General features: G+C 35.4%; 1 protein-coding gene across 1 annotated transcript in view; it reads right to left on the reverse strand.

Moving 5' to 3' along the window:
- Window positions 1-22396, reverse strand: part of RPGR (retinitis pigmentosa GTPase regulator) — a 105441-nt gene that overhangs the window by 12792 nt on the left and 70253 nt on the right. The window contains exons 15-16 of the mRNA XM_044670162.1: window positions 5016-5204; window positions 2039-2093 (exon numbers count right to left, since the gene is read on the reverse strand). Of these exons, the coding sequence (XP_044526097.1) occupies window positions 2039-2093; window positions 5016-5204 (244 nt within the window). The remainder of the gene's footprint in view (window positions 1-2038; window positions 2094-5015; window positions 5205-22396) is intronic.

The following is a 22396-nucleotide window of genomic DNA, read 5'->3' on the forward strand; positions in this document are numbered from 1 at the left end:
AGATCCTGTGTGATCCTGATTGGTGCTCCTTGATATTTGAATTGTTTCTTTCTGGCTTCTTGTAAGATTCTTTCCTTTGCTTGGAAACTCTTGAATTTGGCAATTATATTCCTGGGCGTTTTCTTTTCTTGATCGAATGTCGGTGTTCTATGAATCCTTTCAATATCTATATTGCCCTCTTGTTGTAGGACTTCAGGGCAATTTTGCTGAATTATTTCTGTTAGTATGGAGTCCAGGTTTCTATTAATTTCTGGTTTTTCTGGAAGATCAATTATTCTCAAATTGTCTCTTCTAGACCGGTTTTCTTGGTCTGTCACTCTCTCATTGAGATATTTTATGTTTCCTTCTATTTTTTCAGTCTTTTGACTTTGTTTTATTTGTTCTTGTTGTCTTGAGAGATCATTAGCTTCTAGCTGCTCAATTCTAGCCTTTAGGGACTGGTTTTCAGCTATAATCTTTCGGTTTTCAGCTATGATCTTTTGGTTTTCGGCCATAATCTTCTGGTTTTCGGCTATAAGCTTCTGGTATTCCTTTTCAATCTGGTCATTTCTGGTGTTCAATTTGCTTATCAGTTCATTGGGTTTCTGACCCTCACTTTCCAGTTGCAAGATTCTACCTTTTAAACTGTTATTTTCTTGCCAGATCTCTTCCATTTTCCTCAAAATCTCAGTTTTGAACTCTTCCATAGCTTGTGAGGAGTTTTCCTTATTTGAGGAGGGTCCGGATGCTTGTTTGTTCTCCTCCTCTGTTTGCTTGGTTGTCTGGATTTTCTCTGTGTAAAAGTTGTCGAGTGTTAAAGGCTTCTTTTTCTTGTTGTTATTCTTTCTCTTCTGAGCTTCCTGAGACTGGGTAGCCATCATTAGCCCAGCAGCTTCTCAGGTTTATCCTCGCGCTCAGTGTCTGTCCGCGGTCTATTGGCTCCTGAGGTCTGAGTTCTGTTTTTTTCCAAGGTGAAGCCCCCCTTGTGGACCCCCCTTGCTTGATCCTCTGCAGGAGGTTCCTTTACAAGTCTCAGGGCGCTGCTTCCACAGTCGTATACCCGTCCACGCTGGTTCCCCACTCAGGTTTTCAGAGCTTTAGTTCCTGGCTGTGTCTGCCTCCACCCACGCCTCCGCCCGTGCCTGTGCTCTCAGCCAGTGCTCTGCGCCCTGCGTCCACTCTCTGCTCCCGTGCTCAGATTTCGCGTGCGTTCTTTGGCTTATTGGCGTCCTAAATCTTGCTGCTCTCAGGAACAGGCCCTGGAGCTACCAATGACTCGATGGGTGCCCCAAACTTGCTCTATTTCTTTTTAGCTGGCTTCGGCGCTATAGATGTGTGTGGAGGGGGTAGAGGTGGGGTGGTTGCTCAGCCCGCGATTTAGTGAGAGCTGTTTCACCCCTTTATAGCATGGAAATGCCTTGATTCCACGTACCTTCCACGCTGTGCCCTGTTGTGGGGTTCCTCCGTTCGTCTGGACTTGTTTTTATGTCCCCTTGAGGAGTTTTGTGTGTTTCGGTCAGGAGAGGTTAAGAGCTGCTTCTTACTCTGCCGCCATCTTAACCCGGAACCCTCGGTAGTTTGGATTTTTAAGTGGATTTATTTAATAAGAAGATGATGTAAGTAATGCAAAGTATTATTGCCATTTTACAAATGATGAAACATATAAATGGGGTTTAAATGACTACTTAGGATCAGACAGATAGTAAAAGTCAGCACTTGGATATGAGCTCAGATCTTTGTAACCCTACTACCAATGTTCTGTTCATTATATTATGTGTTTTCTCTAAACTATGGTGATTAGTGTAATAAGGAAATTAGGATACTTGGATTCTATCACTGAGTTTGGGCAAGTCATTGAATTCCAATGAAACTCGGTTTCTTCATTTGTGAAATATGATTAATAATGCTTATCTTATCTGCCTGTTATGAGGACTAAATGAATAGGTAAATGTAAAAAGTATAAAGTCACTGTACAATTGCAACATATACCACCACATACTATTTTTTTAAAAGCTCAAATTTTCTAGTTTAATTTTTAAAAGCAAAAAGATTTATTCACCTTTTTGATTTTCATTGCATCCTTGAAAGGCTGGTTCTTGTTCAATTTTTTCTTCCTATAAATGAAAAGTAAATCATATAATCAGATATCTGTTATATAACTGTTATATAAAATATTTATCACTATTTATTATTGCTTTTGTTACTATTTCATGTTTAGAAACTAATTCTTGTTCTTGTCATTATCCTTCTTCAGAGGGATGCTTAAATATGATTGAGATACACTGATCCATGGGATCATCAATTTAGAGTTAGAAGGGATCTTAGAGGACATCTAATCCACCATCCTTAACTGAGGACCAGAAAGGTTATTTGGTTTACCCAGGATCACTCAAGTAGTAAGAGGTCACTCTGGAATTGAAAAACTTGTACTCTGAATCTAAATCCAGTGCTCTTCTCATTGTGCCACAAATAATAGATCTTTATGATATTACTAAGTCATATAGCAGTGATGGCAAACCTTTTAGAACACAGTGCCAGGCCCCACACCCATCCTACCCCCCACAGATACCATGTCATGCCCCTCCCCGCATTGAGTGTTGGATGTACCCTGCCCCCACCCTTACCCCATATAGGGGAGGGAGAAAGCACTCCCATTGGGCTGCTGGGTAGAGGGGTGGGTATATGAAAAAATGTCATCAGGCATGCATGGCGGAGAGAGGGAGGGGAGCAGCTCCCCTGAGTCCCACTGCCTTTCTAGTAACAAACTCTTGGGGGGAAAGGAGGGTGGCTACATGCCCACAGAGCGTGTTCTGTGTGCCATCTTTGGCACTCATTCCATAGGTTCACCGTTACTATCATATAGTATCAACAACTACTGATGTTTAACAATTTTAAAACATATTGTGACTGAGTGAATTTTAAGAAGACTTATGATTGCTAAAGAAAGCTGTCTTAGCATGAGCTAGTATTACATTCCTGACAAATAGAATTTTCCATTTTTACAAAAATAATAATTATTATGAATTTAAGGATTCCAGAGCAGAGAATGTTACAGGTAGAAGACTGAACTGAAGATAATTAGATAATTGAAGATTAATTCAACCTCCTAATTTTACCAAAGAAGAACCTGAGGCCTAGAAAGACAAGTAAGTCCACAAAGGTCACACAGCTTAGTAGTATTAGAGCAAGAGTTTGATTCCAGATCTTCTGATACTAAGCATGATTCCACTATACTCTGCTGGATATTATTAAGAACATAGATACCAAGTAAAACAGTGTTGTAATTATTTATTAGCTAATTTAAATTGGGTTGTTTTTTTAAAAATCCTAGAATAAAGAAATAAAAAGGTATCAAGTTTGGGCTCCTAGATTTTGTACTGTGAAGTTCAAGAACAGAATATAACACTGGTCAGGACCAGCCCCAGAGAAAACAGTATGTGTTGTTATTGATGGTTTTAATTTACAAAACACTTTCCTCACAAAATCCCTTCGAAGCAACTAATTTAAATATTATCACCACATTACAAATAAGTTTAGAAAGATGACATAAACTTGTTAACACAAGACAAATAGGAAATAGTACGATTGATACTAGAAACAAGGTGCTCTTTTCCCAAATTCAGTTCCTCTGTATGAATAGTCCATGATGCCTATCAAATAGGTAATAAGCTAGTGATGGTGGTAGCGTTTGTTTTCCTGTTCTAAGTCGCTAATCCAGGTCCTTTTCTGAACTCTTCTGCTCACCCTTTTGAGGAACCCACTGTACTCATTTTCTCTCTACTCTCTAGCAAAATCTGTTTTTAGAGAGGGGCCTAATATGGCTATTAAAAGAGGTATATAAACAAGTGATATCATTTAAAGTATTCATTCTTAGGAATAATTTTTATAGGAACTCACCTCTAATTGTGTAATTTCACCCTTTAGCAAGTCATTAGGAGGGGTGTTTAGGGAATCAGGAATGTTTTCAAACATCACACTGGTAGCTACTTAAAATGTTAAGCTGCTCTTGTTACTGGACATGAATAGGCATGTACCTTTAGGAAGAAACATTTTTCTTCCCATGATGTTGAGAAAAAGCTTACAAAAACATAAAGCCCATATGTCTTGCCTTGCTCACAATAGTAACCATAATTCTTATTTGGTTCTCTCTTGTGATATCAAGGTCCAGGAATGTTCATAGCTACAAAAGAAAGACTTAGCACCAATAACCACCAACTGATGGTTTCTTTGGCCATGAAACCAACCCATTAAAGAAAAATACAGACTCCCTAGTCCTATGTAACACCCTTTTGCCTCTGCAGTGACATGGTGATATGTCAGAAAAGAGGGCAAAGGATGCGAAAAAAAAGACAGTTTTTATAGAATGTCTATAAATATTAACTTAAATGTTGATATTAAAACAAGAGGATTTGGGCCAGTAACAAATTTACAAATGAGGATCAATTCAAGTTAACCAAGGATGAAGGTTCTGAGAGAAACAATAGCTGTCATGAAATATTTGAATGACTGTCATGTAAAAGTGGAATTAATTATTCTGCTTGACATCAGAAAGAGAGAGCTAGAACCAATGCTAGAAGACCCACAGAGGTAATTTTTTTTAAAACCCTCACCTTCCATCTTAGAATCAATACTGTGTATTGGTTCCAAGGCAGAAAAATGGTAAGGGCTAGGCAGTGGGGGTTAAGTGGCTTGCCCACAGTCACACAGCTTGGGAGTATCTGAAGCCAGATTTGAACCTTGGCTCTTTATCCACTGAGCCACCTAGTTCCTACCCCCCCAGAGGTGAATCTGGATTATATGGGATGACATTTATCTCTATAATTTCTTTAAAATGATGATAATTCTAAAAGGTAAAAAAAAATAAAAACCCTATTTTATAGAGAAAGAAGATTTTCCTCTCCTAGAATAATATCCACTTTAAAACAAATTTTCAGTCATTGGAGTTATATCACAATTACTTAAAAGCTAAGCCCAAATAAAAGTCTTTGATAGCCAAGCTACTACAAAGGGATTTGTAAGATATTTTTCCAACATACCTTTCCAATGGTTTCGACCATGGTGTCACTGGTTTCTTCTGAATCAGTTTTGTTGTGGCTTTCTGATTGGCTATCCTCTTCTGTCTTTTGCATTTCTCTCCTCTCTTCATCTGATGGCTCATTATTAGCTTCTGTATCTCCTTCATCTGTTTCCAGTGGCTCCGTCTCTTCATCTGAATCTTCTTGATCCTGTGACAAAATGAATACTCAGAAAAAGTTTTCATTTATTCCTTTTAAAAGGAAATATTACATTATCTATCCTGCATGATTTTCATTGTTTCATGATTGTTGATTATCTTCCTATTATATTTATTCAAGTAGTGAAATAATAGAAGATAAAACATCACACAATCCTCATGGGATATTAACTTAGTTCGTGTATGAAAGCAAACTACTGTGTTTAAAAACTTTCCCTAGGCTTCTTGAGATATGTGTTCATATGGATAAAATGAAAGAAATCAATAAAGTATTTTAAAGTGTTTTAAGTTCTTTTTAAAAAAACTGTTAAAGGCAATAACATTTCAAAGGCATTGTTAATATTGTACCACGCAATAAACATATTTTCTATACATTAAATATACTTTTCTCCTTACAGATGTCAAGCCAAGTACCAATTAATTGATATCAATAAAGAAGGAGTCAGGTATGCTTAGGCACAGAAACATTTTAAAAGATTTATCTTTGGTCTTTTACATTGGCATCAAAGCCAAGAATAAAGAGATCCAGAATACTTGATTGGTGGATTACTATTTAATAAACACTCAATATCTTTGAAATAGAAATAACTCAATTTTTAAAAAAATCAACATTAAACTGATTATATTTTCCTTTTCCATTCCATTCTTTGATTAGGACTTACTATTGCTAAGTAAATAATTAGATTAGATTTTCCCCTAATTTTTCAAATTATATACTTTTTTTAACATAAGAGATAAGATATGAGAACAGTTGTAGCTTTACATAATTTCTTATCTAATCACATTTTTCTCAAAGTCCACATCTGTATTTTCCTCCTTTAGTATCATAATTTCCTTTGTTTTCAAACTTTCCAGCTATTTCAATAAATGTAGCATGATTTCAAATTTCACCAACAAAACATCTGATGGATAGTTTGAAAATAACGATGTGTCTCCAAATTCTTTACAATGGTAGAGGGCCTGACAAGTGTGGAATACCACATACTACAGATTGATTTTTACTGAAAAATTTTTTTTACTTTCATCCTATTTCATGTCTTATGTATCAATACTATGTATCAGCTCTAAGGCTGAAGAGTGGTAAGGGTCAGGCAATAAGGGTTAAGTGGCTTGCTCAGGGTCACACAACTAGGTTATGTCTGAGGTCATATTTGAACCCAGGACCTGCCAACATAGGCCTGGCTCTCACTCCACTGATCCATTCAGCTGCCCCTCATCCTATTTCTTTTGTAAAAATTTCTTTGTGGTAGAGGATGGATCTTTGGAAAAGGGACGAGGAGAGATACAAAAGAAAATTTAGGTGATGTAAAAATAAAAGATTACAATAAATCTATTAAAAAGATGATGATGTAAGCACAATAATTGTTCCTGTTCACATATATGGAATGAAAGATATAAGGAAGAGAAGAGTATTTTTATTTAGTAATAAAGTATATAAATAACACACAAGTCTCAAGCAGTCAGCATGACCAGGTCTCTGATTCACAAGTCTAGAAATCTAGATCTTCAACAAATCTCTGAAGCCCTAATAAAAATAATCAACAAAGCATAAGCCATTTTAAATTGTTTTAAACAATATTAATCAAGTACCATGTTATATAAGCTAAGTAAAAATGGCAGAATCTATCATTTCATTCTAATTAAAGCAACTACAGTAAAATATTATAAGAACGTAGGTTAAAGTAGCTATAAGGGATAATGTGATTATTTCATTTGCCTGCCATTATCTAAGAACTTTAGAAGTTTTCTACCCATGCAGTTTTTGTCTGAGGGGAAAAAATATTCAGCTTAATAGCTTACTTTCACTGCAGGGATATTTTGCCAACTAAGTGAAACCAGAAGCAACTTGATATTCTTGTTTGTATACTAATTACTGTAATAAGCTTTTATTTTTCCCTCTGGATTTACTGTGTGAAGTCATCAGGAAAGTAAATAGATACTACCCATACACAACAAACACAGAGGACTGGTTACTAGAATGAAGATGGTTAAGAGTATTATTTAAGTACATAAACATTAAAATGCATTATTTAAATACACAAATACTAGAATTAAATACACAAATACAGTTGGATAAGAACTCAGAGGTCTAGTCCAACTCTTATCTGAAATAATAAGTTCTTCCTTTAGAATTTTCTAGTTCTCAGTTCTACTCTGAGCTGTCAACAAGCAGAATTGACTTTCACATGCCAATCCTACTTTTTGAAGATAACTACAATAATCTATTCCTCCTCAGTCTTTTCTTTTCCAGATTTTATCATATTCATTCCAACTTTCTGCCCACCTGTGTCCATCTTAAAAATGTGTAACTTACAATTATCAGGAACTCACATCTGCTAAGATTAGTGGGACTATCTAGTTTCTATTAAAGCAGGCCAAGATCATACGAACTTGTTTGGCCCGTTCAAAACCATCAAGCTCCTTCCACATGAACTGCTACATACTCACATGTCCCCTACTTGTGTAGTTCTTTAAAAAGGTAAACCCACACATTTACATTTATCTCTATTAAATAATCTCATTTTATTAGATTGGTCCAAATATACTAGCATTTAGGATCCTGATTTTTTCATAAATAGTCAAAATATTATCAATAAAACAAGCCTACAGATGGAATGTTGTCACACTAAACTATAGATTTGATGTTAATCTATTAAACTAAAACTATGCAGAAACTTTTTCCATCATTTCTCCAAGGATAGGCAGACATCTAATTACTTAGCCTTCTATAACAGTCTGCCTTCCTTGAAAAACAAGTAATAATTATAAAATACTCAGATTTTTTACTTTAGTAATAAGTCACTAGTTCACTTATCTTCACTTAATGCACTTTATAACAACCACACAGAAAGTGAATGAAGTTTTCTTATAAGGAGAAACTTATCAGCTCCCAAAGCTGATAATTTTATGTTTAGATAACTGCTCTATTTTTTTTTAACATTGATGCTCAAATTCACCTTTCCAATCATCATTCCCTTTTACTAATTCTAACCTTTTAAGCCAAGTATAACAAATCAAATCCTTTTCACCAACCCAGAGACCTGCAAATATCCCATCTTACCTTCTCAAAGAGAAATAACCCCAATTCTTTCACACGATTTTCACCATTTTATCCAGCTTATCAAAGCCTTTTCTAAATCATGGTACCTAGAGATATAGTACTCCAAAAGCAGTATGAGGACATAAAACAGTGAAGCCATCACCTCTCTAATTCTGTGAAATATTTTTCTCAGTAGCCTCTAATCCTGTGAACCTTGTTGATTACTCTATCACATTGTTGTTCAGTCATTTCAGCCATGTCTGACTTTTCATGATGCCATTTAGGGTTTTCTTGGCAAAAAGACTGAAACAGTTATTTATATCTTTCTCTAGTCTACTTTATAAATGAAGAAACTGAGGCAAACAAAATTAAGTGATGCTCAGGGTCACATAGCTAGTTAAGTGTCTGAGGTCAGATTTGAACTCAAGAAGCCGTCTTTCTGATTCCAGACCTGGCACTCTATCCACTGTGCTCCCCAGCTGCAGCTATATCATATTATTTACTCCTATCAAGCTGGGAGTCCACTAAAACCCTGGATTTTTATTCAGCTGAACTGCTTCTCTCTTATTTGTGAGATCAATATTTAGAAAAAAAAGAGAAAGACTTGACATTTATGTCTATTACATCTTGCCTTACTTGATTTGATCCAATGTTAGACTGGTTAGAACCTGTCAAGATCTTTTTGGACACTGACTCTATTGTCTAGGGTGTTAGGTATACAAGTTTTGTATCATAAGCATATTTCAGAAATATGGTTATGCAAGTAATTGCTAAATTTTTAAAAACAATTTTATTGAACTTTTGTTTTCACATTACTTATACTATCCTGGAATCCCTCCCTCCCTCTAACTCATAATATCCTATAATCTAGTTCATTCATATCTTTCCCTGTCTATAAGAACAGCCTAACAGTTGGGAGAATAGGCAATACTGGGTTAATGAAAAGAAATTTGATCCTTCCTTTTGGCCAGCCTTCATCAAATGTGGGCAGCCACCCTTTTCCAATTCCCATTTCCTCTTTTCCAATTATCACCCTTAGTTCCATCCCTCTCAAAGGAGACGGAGAAAGTGCAAAAGTGAAGGAGGAGAAAGAGAGAAAAGGGTGGAGAAAGGGTGAGAGACAGATACTCAAGGAGGTAGAAAAGGAAGAAAGAAAAGGAATAAGAACAAACAAATAAGAGAAGAAATGCTTGAGGTGGCCCCCTTAACCATACAAACTCCCATCTTTCCTTACTTTATCCCAACAGAAAGTAGTAGGCTCACTCTGCATCTAAAATAGTTCAGATCAGTAATGTTCCCTGCTTTGAAGTATAAAATATGAATCAAAACAGCTCTTCCTTCAGTTGAGCAGCAAGCCCCACTTGTGCAAAGTGCCCTGCAGCATTAACATCTCTTTCCTTCTGTACCTTGCCACTCATTAACTCTTCCTAAATTGCCTTTTAGAAATAAACCCCACAGATCATTAATGCAATGACTAAGCACAGTTTTATTTTAGCAATAGTTTTTAAAGACTAGAGCAGGAAAGAGATAATTTTTAAAGAAACAGAGAAAAGTTTTGGAATTAATACATGCTATCCTGGGGAATGATAAGTCAGAGTGGAAATGGAATCTTTGGATCTGTCCAACTGGATGAAATCAGCAAAACTAAGATCTGTATAAACATCTGTTAGCCTCAGAGTCCAATACCAGTGAGATGTTCACTCTCCATGGCCCTCATGTCCTGGTCTCCTAGGCCTTCCATTCTTGATCTCCGGAAAGGATGCTGCTGGGGCCTCAATGACCACTCCCAAGTCTGGTTTGGGGATCATGGCAGCCCCCTCTTCCTTGAAGTCTCTAATTTTGCTACACCTGATATACAACAATGGTAGAGGCAGTAGCTCCCTCTATCTCTGTTCTTTTCTCTCCCTTGTTCATTCTAAATCATTTAGCTTTGCTTTAAGTTCTCCAGAGGGCTAAGTAAAGGGAATTTGTGAAACTTTCTACCTGACAGCAGGGATTGGCTTTCAAAGTACTGTTAATAATAGTCTGAGAATTTTTTGTCAAATGCTTTACAAAATCCAGATAAAGTATATCTTAGTTTATATCCCCTTGATCTACAATCTATAGCCCTATCAGAAAGGGAAATGTTTTAACTGACACAACTTTTTGTAAATTCACCCTAGTTCATGTCATTGCCTTCTTTTCTAAACAATAAATTACCATCTCTTTAATGCAACTTATAAATTCCAAGGAATCAAAATCAAATTGACTGATTTCTTTCCCCCCTTTTTGGGAAAAAAGACACTGTCCCCTTCTTCATTCCTACTGTACCTCTCCAATTCTCCATGCTTTCAAATATTATTGACAGGGGTTCCCAAAAGGAAGCAATCATATCTACCAGTTCTTTTGGTACCCTAGGATGTAGTCCATCAGGATCTGGTAACCTAAATTAATGAAGATACTCCCATTGTCTTGAATACCAATTCTATATTAGCCATTTAAAAAATATTTTTTCTAGATCAAAGCTCATTCTCCTTAGCATAAAGCAGCAGCAGACCAGCTTCCTGTTCCCCATTCTCTCCTCTTTGGAACTATTTTCCTTAATATGTTCAGAACTTCATTCCTGATTTCTCAAAGGCTTATGAAGTGATTTTTTCATAAAGGATTTTAAGTTTATGGAATACTATCTACAATTTCTTTGAAGTGTTTAAGATAATAGCTGGCAATTAGATAGCACTTTAAGGTATGTAAAACACTTACATTCATCACTTTATTTGACCTCAAAAATTATGTTATTACACCCATTATGCACATAAGGAAACCAAGTTGGAGTGATTGATAACCATGACTGTAATACAATTCATTAACCATTTGAAGTAGGATTCAAGCCCCAGTGTTTGTGAATACAAGTTCTATGAGCTATTTGCATTATGTCAGATGGCTCTCTCTAAATCCAATGTTCTTTTCCTTCTCTATCATAAATTCTAACATAGGGTTGTTAATCCCTCTCATTCTCCAGGGCTCCTATCACCACTTCTTCAGCAACCAGTTTTTCCTCACTGGCAACAAATGGGTTCAAAATAGCAATTCCTCTCCTTGTTTTTCACATTTTAAAGTTAAAAAAATCATCAAGGCATGCTAGTACATAATCAGGTTTTCATTTAGCCAAAAGGTGATTTCTGTGGCCCAGATATTTGTAATTCCCACATCACCATGGTACCATGGCTTCATAGTAGGCTTATGAGCTCCTTCCCAAATATTTGTTGATATGCATTTCAACAATAATATCACTTCTTTCTGCATCTGCTGAACTTCATATTTCCTCCCTTGAGTAGATCCTGTTAATATATAATGGTTAAGTCATATTCCAGTCACAAGTCCTATCCTAAGTCTCAGTGATTCCTTTATAGATCTCTAATTTCACTTGTTACTTGCTACCCTTATTTTAAGGCATGTGCATTTAAAAATTAAATGCCAATGATATAACTATTTTCTTCTGCCTTGGATTTTGTCTCCTTTGAATTTTTTTTAGGTGTTTTAAAGGTTATTATTCTTATATAGTGACTACCTTGTATGGTATCTTGCATAGTAACCATAGGTAAAGCAGTTTTTTTTTTCCATTTACACCTTAAAGTTCTTTTGATTTGATTTTGATGACTCCAGGCACACACTTTTCCCCTGGTCCTTATTAGGAACAATAGAACTTGTTATTCTCAGAGGCATCCTTTTAACTAGATAGTCCCTTCTCAAATTTGCCTTTTTCTTAGGAAATCTTTAACTCCAATCAACAGCATGGATGAAAACAAAACCTAAGGCTAACTTAGTCCTTTTGGTTTCTTGCTTTATACTTCTTCATCCTCAGAAATATTTTAAAAGTTTTGTGTAGAATTATTCTATGAGACTCACAAGAACCATGTTGTAGTTATCAGATCTGACCACTTTGGGGAGGTTTTCCAACAAGTCCCTTATACATGCTCCAGTGGGCAATTGGCCTCTTTGCTGTTAAGGTAAAGTTGACAAATAAGCTACCCAAGGACCTTTCATCAATATAGTCATTGACCTCAATTCTTTTTACCACAACCTCCCCCAATTTGCCATCTTTTGTCCATCCCCCCATTTTCTTATTCCCTCTTCCCTCCTACTTCCCCATAGGAGATGACAGATTCCTACAGTTGATTGAGAACAGATATTATTCCCACTTTGACCTATTCCAATGAAACACCTCCTAATCTCCTCCACTGTATTGATTCTTATTCACCTCTTCATGCGCAACTTCTATCTCTCCTTCTATCTTTTCCCTATTTGTTCTTCTTACTCATTTTTTGCTTTTTGTTTTGTTTTGGGATATCATCTCATCAAACTCAGCTTACTTCTTTCTATGCATGCTCCTTTTTATTGTCCTAATAGTGATAAAGTTCTTAAATATCTTTAGTACTTCAAGTAGACTTAAGTATCCCAAGGCAGAAGAGTGGTAAGGGCTAGGCAATGGGAGTTAAGTGACTTGCCCAGGGTCACACAGATAGGAAGTATCTGAGGCCAGATTTGAACCTAGGACCACCCATCTCTAGGCCTGGCTCTCAATCCACTGAGCCGCCCAGCTGCCCCCATAGATACTTTATCTTAAGTATTACCTTCCCATGTAGGAATATAGTTAATTAAAACTTATTGAAACCCTTAAGTTTTTACTTTTCTAACTATCTTTTTATGCTTGAGTGTTGAATTTGATCATCAAATTTTCTTTTTAGCTGTGGTTTTTGTCAGAAATGCCTGGAAGCTTTCTATTTTGCTAAATATCATTTTTTCCCCTAGAGGATTACGCTCAGTTTCACTAGATATACAATTATTGTTGTAATCTTAGATCCTTGCCTTTCAGAATATCATATTCTGTGCCTTCTAGTCATTCTATGTAGAAACTGCTAAATTCCATGTAAGCCTAACTACAGCTCCATGATATCTGAATTGTTTCCTTCTAGCTGCTTGCAGTACTTTTTCCTTGGCTTGGTAGTTCTAGAATTTGGCTATAATAATCCTGGGATGTTTTAGAGTGTCTTACAGGAGGTGATTGATGGATCCTTTAAATTTATTTTCCTCTCTTATTTGAATATATCAGGACAGTTTTCTCAGATTTTCTCCAACTATGATATCCAGGCTTTTTTTTTTTTTCTTTTAAATCATGGCTTTCAGGTATCCTCTCTTGCCTCCATTTTCCAGGGCAGTTGTTTTTTTTCAGGGGGTATTTCAGATTTTCTTCTATTTTTTCATTATTTTGATTTTGTCTTGTTTCCTGGTGTTTTATGGATTCATTAGCTTCCATTTGCCTAATTCTAATTTCTGAAGAGTTACTTCTTTCTTGGGCTTTTGGGTTTCCTTTTCCATCTGGTCCATTCTAGTCTTGGGGAGTTGTTTTCTTCAGTGCATTTTTTGGCCTCCTTTTCCATTTAGCTCATTCTAATCATTAGAATTGTTTTCTTCAGTGAATTCTCCAAAGCTGTTGATGCTGTCAATTCTCATTTGATTTTGAAACTTCTTTTCAAGTTCTTCCAGGGATTCTTTGGGGGCTTGATATCCTTTGATACTTTCCTTTGAGGTTCCACATTTTTTTAATTTTTTTAAATAATTATTTATTTTTAGAAAAATTTCTCCATTACATAACTCATGTTTTTACTTTACCCCTCACCACCACCCCCAGCCATAGTCAAGACTTATTTACATGTTATTGATAGTTACATTGGTGTGGTCTTTTCAGGTCAACATCCCCAATCATGTCCTCATCAACCCAAGTGTTCTTCTGTGTTTCCACTCCAGTAGTTCTTCCTCTGAATGTGGGTAGTGTTCTTTTCCATAAATCCCTCAGAATTGTCTTGGGTCATTGCATTGTTGCTAGTACAGACATCCATTACATTCGATTTTACCACAGTGTATCAGACTCTGTGTACAATGTTCTTCTGGCTCTGCTCCTCTCACTCTGCATCAGTTCCTGGAGGTCTTTCCAGTTCACATGGAATTCCTCGTTTGTTCCTTTGAGCACAATATTTTTCCATCACCAACATATACCACAATTTGTTCAGCCATTCCCCAATTAAAGGGCATACCCTCACTTTCCAGTTTTTTGCCACCACAAAGAGAGCAGCTATAAATATTTTTGTGCAAGTCTGTTTATCTATGATCTCTTTGGGGTACAATCCCAGCAATGGTATGGCTGGATCAAAGGGCAGGCATTCTTTTATCGCTCTTTGGACATAATTCCAAATTGCCATCCAGAATGGTTGGATCAGTTCACAACTCTACCAGCAGTGCATTAATGTCCCAATTTGGCCACATCCCCTCCAATATTCATTACTCTCCCCTGCTATCATTTTATCCAATCTGCTAGGTGTGAGGTGGTACCTCAGAGTTGTTTTGATTTGCATGTCTCTAATTATTAGAGATTTAGAACACTTTCTCATGTGCTCATTGATACTTTTGATTTCTTTATCTGAAAATTGCCTATTCATGACCCTTGCCCATTTATCAATTGGGGAATGACTTGATTTTTTATACAGTTGGTTTAACTCACTGTATATTTGAGTAATTAGAAATCTGTCAGAGTTTTTTGTTATAAAGATTTTTTCCCACATTTTTGCTTTGGCATTGTTGTCTTCTTCTGAGTTCATATTTTCATCTTCTCTATACTAAAATAAATGTCCAAGTTCAAGATTTTTCTTAGACTTTTGCTCATTTTTCTATTTTATTTGTTTCTTACTTTACCTACCTGCTCTTGGGGTAGGCCCATCTGCCTTTGGGTTCCACAGTATGCCCATCAAGGGGGTGGCCCTGCTAGCTTGCTGAGGGGAAGCTTGCAGCTGTTTTGTCTAGCTAGATTCTTCTCCCTGTGGTCTCATGGACCTATTCCCCATTCTGCCACTTCATTGCCTCAGGCTATGTAGAAATGCTTTGGGTTCTTCCTTACTCTGCTGTTTTGCTGCCTCTGGCAAAGCAATGCATTGGGCTGGTCTGCATCCTGCCAGTTCCCAAGGATGCTACACTCCTGGGCTACCTTCCCTTATCATCTCAGAAAGACATGTCCCTCCTGCTTTCCTTTTTTAACATGGTTTCGTGTGTGTGTGTGTGTGTGTGTGTGTGTGTGTGTGTGTGTGTGTGTGTGTGTGTTTAGGATTCAAGTGAGTCGAACATCCTTTACTTCACCATCTTAACTCCCAGCAATTTATATTTCCTTACTTTGACCCACAATAATCTTTTTGCCTAATAGCATGAGTGGGATACTTGCCATTTTTCTTTGTAGAACAGGCAACTGCTTCCTACTAAAAGAGACCACCTTCCCTAATCTTGGGTAAGAATTTCATAATTTTACTTAGCTTTAAGTATTCAGTAGTAATTCATTCCTTTCTCCTTTATATCATATTCTTTCTTCCTCCAATCTTCTGCCATAGATCAAGATTGTCCTTTTCTTCCTCAAATCTTTTTAAAAAAAGAATATGTCATTTCCTCTGATTATCTGGAGAGTAAAAAGATATTCCTTGAGCCCCTTTATTTTCCCTTTGAGAAGGAAGACCAGCTTGTGCTTTGAGAATAACAGTTAACCTGGTTTTGACAGAAAAATAAACATCATAGCTCTTCTGGCAAGATTATTACAAAATTCTCTCAGCTCTCCAAACAATGATTTGAAATTTTGTAGTAAGGGATGTTTTGTCCTCCCTTTATTTAGAGAGCACCTCTATAATGTCACCTTTGCAATGTCAGGCTTTTCTTATATGTTTGAATTGACAAGATTTATTCTATAGTATATATGAATTTCTATTGAACTTTTGGTTTTATTGTATTTGGGACATGACATTTTAAAGAGACCTACTTTTGTTATTATTCCATTTGTGATTCTGTTACACAGTATTTAAACAAAAATATAGTTCAATAAGTCAAGATCAAAGGACTAGATTTAAAGCTATAAAAGAACTTCTAGTCTAATTCCTAAAAATGAGAAAGCTGAGCCCCAAAAGAGCTTTGCCCTAGGGTATACTGCCAATAAGTGGCAGTGCTTAGAATTCTAACATAGCTTCTTTGACTCGGAATCCAATATAATTAAAGCTTACTGTGGTTCTATTCTAAGAGATTCCTATTCAAGATCTACAAATGCTAGGTTAACCAAGTTATGAGACTTTTCTGTGCCACAACTAAGAAAATGTGAAGTTAAAATATTAAAGGCAGATGTTTTGTTGTCTGGTTCTAGAATTTCTTTCTAAAAGTATAAGATAAGAAAAGAAATGGTCCACCAGTATGTATAAGAACACCTGACTAAGGATTCTTTGGGCCCTGGGCAACAGAAGCTGAGCCACACAGAACTTATTATCACTCATTTATTTCTAATGGGTTTGATCCTATAGGAACAATACTTTTGCTCAATGGCTAGGATGTAACTGATTAATTAAGAGGAAAACACATTAGATGAGTGTATAAACATATGCCTATTCATAAGAGTTCTTTAGTCAGGAAGAAAAGTTCAAATCTGGCTTCAGAGACTTAATAGCTGTGTAATCTTGAACAAGTCACCTAACTTGTTTGTACCAGTTTCATCATCAATAAAATGGGAATAATAATAGCACCTAACTCCCAGGATTGTGAGAATCAAATAATATTAATAATATTGGTAACAGTACTTGGAATGTAGTAAGCAGTTAATAAACATTAGCTATTATATCTTTCACATGCTTGTCTAAAGTAATAATAAAACAAGTATAAAGTATTTGATATACATTTAATACATTAAATGTTTATATATGTATAATTCATATATAAATGATTAATTATTATAAAAGCAGGTTATTTTCTGTTGAATAGTTTCAATAATTTTTAACTTATCTACTCTTTTCCCTATGCAAACCAGATTCCCCATATTTTTTCCATATATCCATTACTATTCTCTTCTGCTCTTCTTTGCATGAAAATCTCTCCAAATTATCCTCTTGAAGGACAATATTCCTTGCCATCTTGATTATTGTTTTTAGAAGAATCTATTGTGCTTTAGAAGCATTCCTACTTAAATAATAGTGTATATGTCTGTGTCTAATAAGCTATAGCCTTCAAAATTTAGGATTTTCTCCATATTCTTCAGATTTTTACAATTTTTTCAATATGCCTGAATAGTGATCTACAAAACAGGCTCATTATCCAGCTTAGTGTCTTGAAGAAATCTATTTTCTTATTCTGTGTAAGGAATACCCATATACTTCTTCCTTCTGGTAAATTGGGTTTTTCAGAGCCATACCTACAGAATCAAAGCTCTCCATATTATAATGTGAAGAGCTTTGACTCTGTAAGGTGTCATTCTGAAAAATAACATATTACTGATTTAAACTATTTCCAGCTCCAGTTACCTCTAGTCTTGTTGCTGAGGAGTAGATGTCTTCTGTAGCTCTTTTTCATGACATATCCTAAATCCTTGTTCGCCACAGTCCTCAAAGTGAAGTTGTAACTCAATGTTTGCTATATATACTAGTCCATCAAACTACTAGTTCCCACAATATTCATTAATGACCCAATAGAATAAAAATTAAATAGGTTAGATAAATAAGATCTATTATTCGAATTCAATTTAACTAAGAATAATTTAGGAACAGGTGGTCCTCTTCTGCTTCTCTTTTCTTTCCTTTTAAAATGTATAAGAGATCTCATCTGAGACAGTCATGAGAAACTGGAATATATAATCACATCTTCCTTCCCTATTCCCCCCCAAAACCCACCACCCAACTGCAGAACTGAAAACAAGAACCTTTATAACAAGGCAATCTAAACCAAAAGTCCACAAGAAGCGGCACTTCTTGGTAAGGCTAAGCTCTTTATAACCCAAAGTGATCCCATTTCATACCATCTTCTCCAATAAATTACTACCCCTTTTATTATCAACATAATCTATTATTATTCCAACTGTCCCTTTGTCTTGAATCCCCAAACTCCCATCATGAAACTTCACTTGAAATGTTAATCTCACCAATCTCTCCAATTTCTCCACCCCTCATTTCTTTTATGGGTCATCAGCCCTGCACTAACTATACCCTCCCTTCTCCATCATGGAGAACTAGTTCAATATTACATTGTCTTCTCTTCTCTCAAGTCCCTTACTCCCTTTTATCTTATCATCAGATTTGCTCTGCCAAGCCTTAGCCTCAGATTACTCCCACCACCTGCTGCCTTTGCTCTTCCTCAGATGCTTCAGAATGAAACCTGGGAAAACCATGAACTCATGCTAACTTGATTCATTACAAATTTACATTGCATAACCTCAATTGGGTTCTCACTCATACAAGACTGTCTTTTCACATCTCTCTAATTAATTCTCTATTCCACATATCCTAGCATCCCTTCCAAACCAAACCATTTCAACCCTCTCCAAACCTCTCTCAATCCTCTCAGCTGAAAATCTTGCCTCTTATTCCTCCTCCTCACCTCACATTACATCATCCAGATGCTTTTCAACATTATCTCTTCTTTAACCCTGTCTCAGAAGAGGAGGTGGGCATTCTTGGCAATACTAAGCCCTCTACAAGCAAAAGTGATCCCATTCATTTCATCTACTCCAATAAATTACCCCTTCTATCATCTCCACTACGTATCTTCTCTATCACTCTTTTTACTTCATTCTTTCATAAACCTACACACATGCTCAAGTCTCCTTCATTCCCTCAAAATCATCACTTGATACATCTATCCACACTAGTTTCATCCCTCTCCTCCCTTTTGTGGATAAACTTCTTGAAAGGGTCAAGAATAACTGATTCTTCTTAATTCTCTATAGTTTGGCTCCATCATTCATTTCAAGAATACTACAATCCTCCCATTCACCAGGTTCACAACTTTGGTGTTACCTTACTTTTTCTCATTTCCATATGCTATTTATTATAAACTCTTGTTGATTTTTATACTATCTCTCATATATATTTTCTCCTTCAACACCACCACCACCTTAGGGCAGCAACCCCATAACATCACATTTGTTATAATGCAACAGTCTTCTGGTTGGTTTCTCTGCCCAAGTCATGTCCCTCCACTCCAGTCCATCCCCTTTCTCAGCTGTCAAAATAATTTTCCTATAGCAAAGATCTAACCATGCCACCTCTCTCTTTCATCCATAAACTCCAGTGGTTCTCTATTACCTCTATGACCAAATATAAAACCCTCTATTTTGCATTCCAAGACTTTCATAACCTGACCCCCCCCCCTTTCTAAAGCCTTCTTACATCTTATCCAACCTCCATATATTGTGATCAAGTGACACTGTGCTCTTTGCTGTTCCTTATACAAGACTGGACATCTTCAATGTCTGTCTCCCATGCTCTGGACCTGGAGAACTCTCTAACCTTCTCATCTCTGCCTCTTGACTTCTCTGGTTTAGTTTAAATCCAAGCTGAACTCCCACCTGCTGCAAGAAGCTTTTCTCAATGGCCCTTATTGCTAGTGCCTTCCCTCTGAGATCACCTCTAATTTGCCCTGTACATTGCTTACTTTTACAAAATCATTTGCTGTCTTCCCTTCAGATAGTGAGCTGCTTGAGAACAGAAACTGTCTTTTGGATATAGTAGATGTTTAATAAATACAGTGATTGATTTTACCTGGCAAGTTGTGGGGGGGATGGTAAAAGAGGATTAAGGGTAGTGAAGAAGGAAGGCTAAAGGGAAAATATTAATAAGTTGAAGATTAATATCAGGGGAATAACAAATGCTACTTTAAAAAATTATTCCTTTACCAAATAATAGATTAACTTCTTTTACTAAAGAATTGTATAACATATTAGAGCTAAAAGAAGCAATGTAAATAATCTTGTCCCACTTGCTGAGACAGATTGAGTGACCCGCATTAGTTAAAAAGAGTCAAAGCTGAGACTACATTTCTAGACTCCAAATTCATCATTCATCTTATTCAGTAATTATGACATATAATACTACTTTTTAAATTACTATATAATCTGACTACTTAATGCTCAATGTTTTGTTACATTCAAAGAACAGATGAACTGGTCTAGTTATAGAATTCTTTATATAATTGTTTCAACTCAAGATGAAAGTAATTCTGATACATATAATAATAATCAAAATCTAAAATTTTGCTTCTGGAAACTTCATCCTGCTTTTTCTCTAATCTTCCTCCCAAATTATTGTACATATATTCCCTCTATCCAAACTTTAAAAACTGACAAGCATTATATAAAGTGCACAGGAAGCCCATTCACCATAAAAATTCCTATTAATTAAGGAGCAATAATTCCTTTCAAATAAAATATGGAAGAAATGTGAAAAATAAGTTTAAAAAATTGTTATTAAATGAAGATTAAATACCCTGAGTTGTATTATATACACTTGTTGAACTATGGAAAAATGAAAATGACTTATGTAAATGTTACCTATAAGTGAAGTAATAAATAAACATTACATAATGTTAATTATAATATGCCTAATTAATATAATGTTATTATAAAACAATAAATTTACTTTTTAAAGTATTACACAAATTTAATAAAGTATTTTATTTGAAAAATTCCAACAAAAAAGAGACAAAATTAAGAATACAGAAGAATCAATGAAGAATATGAGAACACATAATAAAGAATGAAGTAGAGTACAGATGTTTAGAAAGTTTAGAAACAAATTTAATAAAGCATTTTATTTGAAACATTCCAACAAAAAACGGACAAAATGAAGAATACAGAGGAATCAATGAAGAATATAATGAGAACACATAATAGAGAATGAAGTAGAGTACAGATGTTTAAAAGTTATAGAACCTAAAATAGCAAAAGACCTTTATTCTGCCCAATTTTTAAAAACAATACATTATAAAAAATTAACATTATTTTAAAATGTTAATCACTTTACTTTTTAAAAATCAAGTATAGAATTAAATGAGTTTGGTAACGACCTCTCAGAAAATAAGCAAAACTAATAAATTTATCATCAGTCAAGCTTCAATTCTTAAATGTATGGTAAACTCATATTAAAATTAAGAAAATAAGAATTTTTTTATTTCTCTTGGTGTAAATTATTATTTCCCTAAGTGAATAAACACAAATCTTAATTAAACTACATTCCAATGGAAAAATTATATTCTAACTAAAGGAAGAGGTTTTGATTAGTATTAAGGAATGAAACAACTGTTACTTCTATAAAAGAAATTAAAGAATTTTAGAAAATGGAAACATGTAGATGTATAAGTAAAATGATAACACTGTTTCTTTATAATCTATCTTATCAATTATAGTTTAAAGTCTAATGCCATATTTCCACAAGAGAACATGGCAGACAACTTTAAAATTGAAATATAGTATATAAAAATTTGTTGAATTAAGATGCTCACAATGTGAAATTTTCTTGAATCCTTAAGGTATGCTCTTTAAAATTGTTTTAATTCATATGGGCAAATACTTAGATATTTTAGAAATCATTTTCTAAATTTTTCTAAGGACAGTTATATACTTAATATCACGTTTATATATGTTACAGGATTACACAAATAAATAAATAAATATGTTAATGCTTAATTGTCTAACCAATTAATAAAATGCAATTAATTTAATTATCATTGTATTAAAGACTGAGTTTATTAAACCTGAAATTCTAAACTTGTGTGGGAGACTACTATAATATTAAATTAGAATTTCAAATATATTACCTCAATGTCAGGTAATGAGGGAGAACATTATTCCAAAATTTTTTTGACTCTGATAACCCATTCACTAAATGTTGCTTTGAATGTGATTTCATTTTAGAACTCTGTATAGTACTTTCTTTCATGTCTGACTTGGTTCTATGGGTTCTTAGGTATACTTTATCTTTGTCATATTTTACAGTTTTTTTTATTTGACTCACCTTTTTCTCTTCCTCACTTTCATCCTTACCCTCCCCTTCATGGTCTTCTTTTTCACCATCCCCTTCATCATTTTCCTCTTCTCCTTTCCCTTCATGTTCTCCCTCCTCTTCCTCCTCTTCTTCCTCCTCCTCCTCTTCTTCCTCCTCCATCTCTCCCTCCTCCTCCCCAACTTGTTCCCCCTCTTCTTCTTCCCCTACCACTTCCTCCTCTTCTTCTTCCCCCTCCTCCTCTCCTATTTCTTCCCCTTCTTCTCCTACCTCTTCCTCCCCTTCTCCCCCCCCCCCCCCTTCCTCCTCCCCTCTCCCCCCCTTTTC

This window comes from Gracilinanus agilis, chromosome 3, assembly GCF_016433145.1.
Source record: "Gracilinanus agilis isolate LMUSP501 chromosome 3, AgileGrace, whole genome shotgun sequence".
In the NCBI taxonomy this organism is placed as follows: Eukaryota; Metazoa; Chordata; class Mammalia; order Didelphimorphia; family Didelphidae; genus Gracilinanus; species Gracilinanus agilis.